Raw genomic sequence first — 9,526 nt, forward strand, 5'->3', positions numbered from 1 at the left:
AAGTGGCCTCTAGAGCCGAGATTGAGCTTCCTTTAGCCTAGAATTCTACCCTAGCCTAGGTTAGAAGATAGCTCTACTTTTCCTTCTTCCCCCCTTCCCACCTTTTTCTCCTGCTAGTAGCCCTCGTACTTGTAATCCACCTATTCCAGCGCCTGGCACCCTTACTTCCAACCTTGCCATTGCCAGTCTCGAGTGTAGGTTTAACAAGAAATTTAACCAAGTAGTGATTACAGTGAAGTGGAGGAGGCGGCTACTTGTCCCATTGGTTCTCGTAGACCATGGTCACTGTCATACTCCACTAAACCTTGGAGAAGACATACTGAAAGTCTGATGGAGGCTGAGTGGGTTGGCCCACAGGTAGTTGTCCCCTCATCAGTTGAACCTGTTGTGTATTCCCAGGTGTCGGCAGACAGCCACCAGAAAGGCACCTTGACAGGAGAAAGTGTTATGCAAGTGGAGGAGGTGGCTGCTTGCCCCACTGGTTCTCTGAGACGAAGGTCCCTGTCATACTCCCCCAAACCTGGGAGAAGACATACCGTAAGTCCAAGGGAGGCCGGTGGGGTTTGCACACAAGTAGTCACCCCCTCAATCGAGTCTGTTGATCTCTCCCAGGCTTTGACAGAGCCATTGGAAAGGCATCTCTGTGGATATGCGTCAAGTTGTCTGACTCTCAAGAGTCCAGCCTGGACTTGGAAGCTATGCAGGGTTTTTTTTTTTAGTTTTATCTCATCCATTGAAGAGGCATGCAGGTGATGCTGGCCACTTTTCTCTGCTGCCCGGTTAGTGGCTTAAGGAGCCGTGTGCAGCCCTCATCCTTTCTGCAGCCCGTGGGATAGTTCGGATTAATTCTCTCCTGGGCTTACTTCTGTTGGGCACCAGTATTTGGCTCCCAAGTGCCCAATGATCCCTCTCAGGGGCCTGTTGTCTTCGCTCAAGCGCCCATCTCTTCGTGAGCGCCTGATACCAGTTCCTGAGCATCTGCCGCAAGTTTCTGAGTGGCCAGCGGTAGCTCCCGAGTGCTTGGCACCTGCTTTTGAGCGGCCCGGCGCCAGCCCTGAGCTCCGAGCCTGGCCAGCCCCGAGCACCCGGTGCCAGCCCCAAGTGCCCGGTGCCAACTCTTCAGTATGAATATCCTGCTCGGAGTGCCAAGCACCTGTTTCCGACCATGGGTCTCCTAGCCTATGCAGCTGTCCTTCAATTTTTGTTGGTGAGCTTTCCTACCCTTTTTTGGCTCCTGCTAGCCCTGGTCTCACCTACCTCGTCTCCTAGGAAGGCACTCGAGGAGATTGAAGTTTGGTATTCTGCTAAAAGGGAACAAGGTAAGGCTTCCTACGTTTTTCCTCCCTTCCACTTGATCCATAGGAGGCTTCTTTCTTCCACCAGGTGCATTCTTCCTGATGTTGTTTTAAATCGGGTGGAAATTGTTTTTCGTCGACATACCTTCACCCCCTTGTCAAAGACCTCTTTGAGTTGTTTGAAGCTTTCAGTTTCTTGGACTGGGTGGTGAGAGCACCAGCCAAGAAGATTGAAGATTGCATTGATTTGTGGAGTCTTCACCTCGGACTGGCTAGGAGTCCTTTTTCATGCAGTCAAGACCATCCCTGATGGTCTTATTGAACTTTTTCAAAATGAGGTTGAGAAGACTTCTAAAAATAGATTGGTGGAATGGGGAGAGAGAAATAGGATACTAATCTTCACACACTGTTTTTATGTCGACCATTTATTTCTTTTGTTAAGGGTAATGTATTAAGCTAACTTTTAAATGAAATTACAGTAACTTTAATTTCATTTAAAAGTTAAATACTGAATTTCCACCTTTTGATATCTAACGTAAGAATAGCTTCTCTCTCTCTTGTCTTTATCTCTCTGTCTCCTCTCTGTCTCTCTCTCGTTTATTCTCTCTGTCTCCTCGTAATTGTCTCCATAAAATAAATTTCACTCTCTCTCTCTCTCAATCTCTCTCTCTCTCTCTCTCTCTCTCTCTCTCTCTCTCATAGTTAGCGCTCACACATTTTTACAACTTATTATTTCTCTGTACATCTTTACCTGTACAAGATATAGTTTAAATTGATCTAATTTTACCTGTACTGACTATGAAGTGTAAAGCGCTAATGTGGCAAATACGTTCTAAAACATAGAGACATAATAACTAAGAGATGTATTAGTCAAAATAAAAAAAACACTTTGTTCATGAAAAAGCATTTCAGAACAAAGAGAAAGAGATGTAGAATAAAGAAGTTATTAAAAAGAAGTTGAGAAGACTTCTGAAAATAGAGTGGTCAGAAGGGGAGAGAGACAGCAATTCTCTTCTAACTCTCTAGAGTATTTTTATGTCAACCATTTATATCTTTTTTTTAAGGGTAATGTATTAAGCTAACTTTTAAATGATATTACAGTAACTTTAATTTCATTTAAAAGTTAGCTTAATAATTTAGGAGCATGATTAGGGTCATATTTAGTGTTTAAACTTTAGAAATAAGCATTTATTAGCATTTTTAGAGACTGTCCCAAACTTATGCGGAAATTTGCCTTGCACGAGGGGTTCTGGAACCTAACCTCGCGTAAGTTTGGGGTATGACTGTACAAAGGAAAAAGAGATGCACTGCAGTGTGGAAATTATAGAGGAAGCAGGCTGCTTGTGCATGGTTTAAAAAGTTGGAAAATGTGCAGGACAAATAGTTGAGGAAAATTGTTGAAATTGACAATGTCAGTTTAGTTTCATGCCAGAGAGATCAACAACAAAGACATTCTTCAAAATGAAACCATTAAGGAAAAGTACCACATAAAGGGGAAGAGATTATATCACATATATATGGACCTTGAGAATGTATATAACAAGGTATTGATATAAATAATTGAATGGACACAAGGGCAAAGAGTACTAGAAAAACTCATTTTGCTAATGATGTTACTCTACCATAACATAAGAGCTAGAGTGAAGGAAGAAGTGGCAGATGTATCTGAAGTATTTGAAATAAATGTTAGTGCCCTTCTAGGGTCAGTGCTGAGGCCTTTGTTGCATATTGTAGTAATGGAAGAGACTTCAGAGGGTACAGATAACCCTTTGGGGATGCTTTATACAGATAGCCTATTGCTAACAACAGAATCTGGGAAAGAGATGTTGGAAATGTTTAAATGTTGGAAGATTGGAATGGAGAGAAGAGGACTGAAAGTCAGTAAGCAAAATAAGCCTAATGTGAATAGAAAGGAAGCAAAGAAAGGAGTACTCAGGAAATTGGCCATGCAGCTGTTGTGAAAAAGGTGTGGTGCTTTGTGCATGCATCAGGTGTAACATGTGGAGTCAAGAGGTGCTCAGGATTACAAAATATACATGGAATTAAAAATTTTCACTGCTAAGCCATGTGAAGTGAAAAGCCGACATTAAAATGATTATGATGATGATTGAAAGTATGGCTAGCCAGGTAAGAGTGGCTATTCTTGAGTTCAGGTCTCTCAACCACTTTGGCTTTCAGGATGAATACTATTAAGATTTCAGCCGTTTCAATTATAATACTTGAAGATAAATTTCTGCTTGCTTCATTCCAAGTGTGTTCAAATATAGTACTTACTGTTTCCTGCGAGATTGCCTTTGGACACATGGTTTCTGACCTGTACTACCCCCTAAAAGGTCTTTTGTCTTCATCCGACTCATGTAAAGGCTGAGACTCAACTTCTTGACATCCTTTTTTAAATTGCCTTTTGGAAATTATATGAATGGTAAGTATGTATGGATAAGGCAAATTAAGTTTGTACAATATAAAACATTTTTTTTTATAAACCTATGACCACCACCTTCCCATCTCATTCTTGCTGTGTCACATTCATTGTATGTAGAACAAATATCAGCCAGTGGGTGGAGGCACATGCATGAACAGTCACTGTCAGCTACTGTATTCTGTTTTCTTTTGTACACAAGATATAAAAAGATTGTTACATGACTGATTGTTGGTTTGTATGGACAAATAAATTTTACATTATGAAGGAATTTAATTTTTATAGTTTATTCAATGTATTTTTTAAATTTAGGTAAGTGTTGGAGAAAAACTTGGTGCTCTGCTTGGGATCATTTTGCCTAGAGATATTCTCCATTCCACTGCTATTTGCAGCAAGTGCTTTCACCTTATCAATGAGTTAGACATATTGGAGCACCGTCTTGCACATTACAGGTAAGTATGACAGTTTTGTAAGCAGTCTTTTACTGATTTCATAGTTATCCAAATTTTATTGGGTGGATTTCAGAGTTTAAATTATTTGTTTTACAAGGGTTGAGTTGATTATACTGATATGAACATTGCAGTATAGTTACTTAACAGTGGATGTGTTTTTACTGATAAACAAACCATATTTTATAATGCAATAAAAAATTCCAAATGGTAGTTTACTATCAAGATGAATTAAGGTTGAATTATTTATCTACTCTTGCAACATATGGAAAAACTGATGGGTAACATACAATTACAGTTCAGGTCCCTATGAAAAAATTAGCTGTATCTTAAATTGTATTGTGGCTTTGGAAGGCAGGGTATGGTACATGAAGAAGCAAGGAACAGTGATGTCAACTCACTACAATGTTTCTAGAACCAGTGTCAAAATAGGCAAGACAGTGTTTCCTAGTTTAACCAGTGAGGAGCTGATTAACAGCTCTCCTATGGCCTGAAGGTTAGATTTATTTTACGTGGCAAAGAACCAGGCCTAGTACAGCTTATTGAATCCGAACCACATATAGAAAATAAATTCCTCTTATTCTTCACTGGCTGGTCATGCAGCAGAATGCTGATTGAAAACCATGCATCTGAGGACATTTGGTTAACTGCCTTTTTTAGTGGACAGTCTTTTAGTTTTGAATAATTATTTTCGAGTACATTTTGATGTCTTGAGAGGTTGTTGTATCAGCTCTTTATCTAATGAGGACTCAGATATGTTTACTGTTAAGTTTGTGTCTGTGGTTGTATCTTTTTGGAAAGTCTGTGTGATCTAACTTTCCAGGGTTATGCAACTTTTGCACTTCTTGTAAGACCTCTTGATTTGTCTTCTTTAGATAGTTTAGCATGAAGATGATTAAGGTCTTGGTCCAGTGCTGACACTACCATTCAGAGGACCAGTACAACATAAGGGCTTTGGCTATAAGATCTTTGGATTGCAATGGTATTTTGTCATATCCATTTTGGAACTCCAGGGAGAATTCTCATTTATCCTTTGATGCCAGTTTTTAGTCATGAAATGAGTGATACACATTGTCCCATAAGTGGTCAGTTACTGTTCTTTTTACAGCCATTTAGCAGAAAGCCAAGATCTTCCATCCTTCTGGTACCAGCAAAATCTTTTGAGTAGAACTTGGGGACAGGTAAGTCAGCCAGTACCTTGGTGATTTTCCATCTCTATCTAGAATAATGTTGTCTCCAAAAATGCTGTTCTAACATTCCTAAATTGAAACTTTGAAAAGCTGTTATGTTTGTGAGAAATGTTACTTTCAGACATGTCTATATGATCTGCTACATCCACATAGCATCTGCTACTTTTAATTCCATCATCTTAGTGTGACATTATGAATTATCCAAACTTGAAGGATGGGTGGGCTGCAAAAATATACATCACAGCATGATGGAGATCAGTGAACCAATGTTGATGATGGTATTATGGTTATTGGATCCATTTTATTGAAGAAAACAAGGCAAGAGGTTTGTGACATTATGAATTATCCAAACTTGAAGGATGGGTGGGCTGCAAAAATATACATCACAGCATGATGGAGGTCGATGAACCAATGTTGATGATGGTATTATGGTTATTGGACCCATTTTATTGAAGAAAACAAGGCAAGAGGTTATGCAGCAGTTGGCTTCATGAATTTTAGTACACATCCTGGAAAGTTAATGAGACATCTGATAACTCCCCAGTTTCATTTTATAAACGGGCTTTTTGTCATGTTTACATGCTTGGTGACTATTTCACAGGTAGTGTTGTCAAAAGTTTGTCATTTGCTTGAGATACTACATGCTACATTGTGAGGTTGCCAGATGTCTCTGTAACTTGCTGTGATGTGCATCAGAAATCATGAAGTTAACTGTACAAGTAATTTTTAGTGTTTTTTTTTTAATCTTGTTAATGTAGATCTTGAAATTGAATATCACATCCAAAGATCACAAGTACTGCTGGACTTCCTTCTTGATTTAGGATAGTTTAAGAAAGTCAATTTCCTTGAATTAAATCCATATTAAGACCAAATTAAATCCTTGGAATAAAATGTTTTGTTTTTATATATAAAATTTAATTTAGTTATATCATTATGTACTAATAGCTTTATAATCTTTTAGTGACATTCCAGGGCTTGTAATTTTTTATTATTTTTTCTCAGTTCACATATATCAGAAAGACATAAGAAATGGGAATTAGTGGGATGGAAAATCAAGAAGAAAACTTTACAAGTTAGCGGTGAGGCTCCCAATTGTAACATAACATCTTCTGTACACTGGAGGGCCTTTGACTTCTTGTCAATCTCAATCCCTGAATTGTACATTGAATCCTTGGCTCTGGTTAGTCACCTAAGTTTTCTTCAGCAGCTTTTACCACCCTCCTTAATGATGATTCAAGTGAATTTCAATTATATATTTAGCATGATTTTTTTTTAAATAACCCATAATTAACACCAAAAGTCTTGCCCACCAAACTCCACTGATTGGAGTGAATACATGAAGAGTTGGTTTTTCATTTACCCAAGATCCATGGGGATTCTTATGGAAGCTATCAAGGTAGTAGGCCATCTTGTTCTTATAATCCAGGAATGATGTGTCTAGGGTTTTAAGTACCACAAATGTGGGCTGATGTAAATGGTAGGCTTGTATTGAAAGAAAACAGTTATATATAAAAATTACTTATTAAATTTTATGTAATCTTATTTTCTTTTAACAGGAAGTACATTATAACCAAAGTGGAAAATACCAGTGAAAAATATGGGACAAGACTGGCTAATTACAGGAAGCTACAGCAGCAGCACCAGCATCAGCAACACATTCATCAGCAACAGCAGCTACATCAACATCATCAGCAACCACAACAGCAGCAGCAGCAACAACAACAACAACAACAACAACAACAACAACAACAACAACAACAACAACAACAACAACAACAACAGCAGCATCATCATCATCATCATCACCACCATCAACAGCAGCAGCAACAACAGCAACAGCAACATCAGCAGCAGCAGCAGCAGCAGCAGCAGCAACAACAGCAACAACAAATGATGATGCACTATCAGAACTCCCAGGCACAACAGCAGCATATTCATCAAGCTGTGCAGTTGGAACAGCACAACCAACAACAACCTTTGCATCAGTTACAAAATGCACAACATCATCTCAGCTCTGTTCAACAGCAGCATCATTTACATCAACATGCTGGCCAGCATGTACTGAATCAAATGCAGAGTCATCAAATATATTTGTCTCACCAGCAACATCAGCATCAACAGCATCAATTGGCTTATCAGCACCAGCACCAGCATCAAAAGACCCAATCAATTCAAGAAGTGGTACCACAGAATGTACAGCAGCAAGAAGTTATCAGTCATGTAGCACAACAAGAAGTTGCACAGAATGTTGCACAACAGGAGGTTGTTGTCACTCAGAATACTGCCCATTCTGAGCAACCACCTTCACAGCCACCACAGCCATCGCAGCCTTCAGTTAGCAAGCAAAGTACCAGTGATGCTAATAATATTGGCTTTGGTGATTGTGATATTGATATTGAGGATTGTGAATGTAATCTCATTGGTGAATCACCAAAAGAAGCCTCAGGTAAGGATGGCATACAAAATGATGATGCATTAAAAAAAGACACAGAAATATCGGTGCCCTCCAATTCTTGTAGTCAAGCCAATTCTGAATATGAAGATATTAACTCTGTACATAGTGAACCACAGCCAAATGAAAAATCTGGACAAGGATGTAGCCAAGTTTGTGTTGAGGACAACCAAGGACAGAATAATGAAGGTGAAGTTACTGAGAATAGCAATTCTGTAGAGGAGGAAGCAAAGGAAGTTGTTACTACCAACGACTCACCTGCTGATCCTACGTATGTAGTTGAGGATGAATCTAGGAAGATTGAGGATGCCACAGAATATCATAAACCCACATTGCTGACTAAAAATATCAAAGCAAAAAAACACGCAAAGCTGCAGATTTGCCGTCAGTGTGATCAAGTTTTTTCAAATCGCCAAGCTTTAGTAAGACACATTGAACGTAGACACAAAGCATATGCATTCCATTTTAGTTGCGATACTTGCCATAAGAAGTTCAGTTCAGAAAGAGCTTTAACTAGGCATGTTCAGCTTCATAAAACATACCAGTGTAAACTTTGTGATAACATCTTTTTAAGAAAAGCTAAATTAAAAAAGCATCTAGAAAATCATGCACAAGAAAGTTTGAGCTGCAAAACTTGTTCAAAAGAATGTACCTCTTTACAGGCATTAATTTCTCACATGAAAGCCCATACCAAAAAGAAAAATGTCTTCAAATGTGAAATTTGTGCAAAAATATTAGCTAATAATCGTAATTTGAAAGAGCACATGAAAGTTCACACAGGTGAACAGCCTTTTGGTTGTGATAACTGTGGTCGCCGATTCAGCCATCGCAGCAATATGCAGGCTCACCATGATATCTGCACAGGTCGCTTCCGATATAAGTGCCAAGTGTGTGGGAAGGGTTTTGCTCTAGAATCTGTTTATCAGCGACATTTAGGTGAACACAAAGGTCAGTTTGCCTATTGCTGCTCAGTCTGTGGGAGAGGTTTTAGCAAAGCATCAGGATTACAGGCACACTTGCCCATTCACAGCAGTCAAAGACAGACTTACACTTGCCAAGTGTGTAGCTTGACCTTTGCATCAATATCAGGTTATAATTCACATGTAGCACGTCATTCTGGAGAATGTGGCTATGTTTGTCCTGTGTGTGGGAAGACTATAATCAGGCGGTCAGACTTGAAGGATCATTTGCATCGACATGCAGGAAATAAAACTCATACATGTCGTTTATGTGATGCAACCTTTTATTACAGAACTAATATGAATCACCATGTCCGAACTGCCCATCGTCTTTTGCGTCCGTACACCTGTAAAATCTGTGATAAGTCATTTAGTTCTAGTTATAATTATAAGTCTCACATTCGTATTCATACAGGGGAAAAACCTCACCAGTGTAAATCTTGTGGAAAGACTTTTAGTCGTAAAGGGAATTATAATAGGCACCTGAAATGCCATGTGACTCAAGGAATGGCACCATTAGATGGAGAGACAGAATAATTTTTAATTTATCTAGAGAAGACTTTTGATGTATATTGTATATATTTCAGAAGTTTGTTTATTTGTGATATTAATATAACACCAAAATTACATTTATTAAAACTTTCCCTTTGGAGCAAAATCAGGTACAGTACAGTACTTTTGTATTGTTAATAATATTTAATGCTTTATGTTTCCTTTCAGTTTAAATAGCTTAGTCGTATCCATAAAAACAGAAAAAATTCA

At 38.7% G+C, this 9,526-nt stretch overlaps 1 protein-coding gene across 2 annotated transcripts in view; it reads left to right on the plus strand.

Moving 5' to 3' along the window:
- Positions 1–9,526, plus strand: part of LOC136833729 (uncharacterized) — a 39,284-nt gene extending 29,758 nt beyond the window's left edge. For both annotated transcript variants that reach the window (XM_067095945.1, XM_067095946.1), the window contains exons 7-8: positions 4,027–4,166; positions 6,910–9,526. In XM_067095945.1, coding sequence (XP_066952046.1) covers positions 4,027–4,166; positions 6,910–9,301 — 2,532 coding nt within the window. In that variant the 3' untranslated portion in view covers positions 9,302–9,526. The remainder of the gene's footprint in view (positions 1–4,026; positions 4,167–6,909) is intronic.

This window comes from Macrobrachium rosenbergii, chromosome 52 (genome assembly GCF_040412425.1).
Source record: "Macrobrachium rosenbergii isolate ZJJX-2024 chromosome 52, ASM4041242v1, whole genome shotgun sequence".
Lineage (NCBI taxonomy): Eukaryota > Metazoa > Arthropoda > Malacostraca > Decapoda > Palaemonidae > Macrobrachium > Macrobrachium rosenbergii.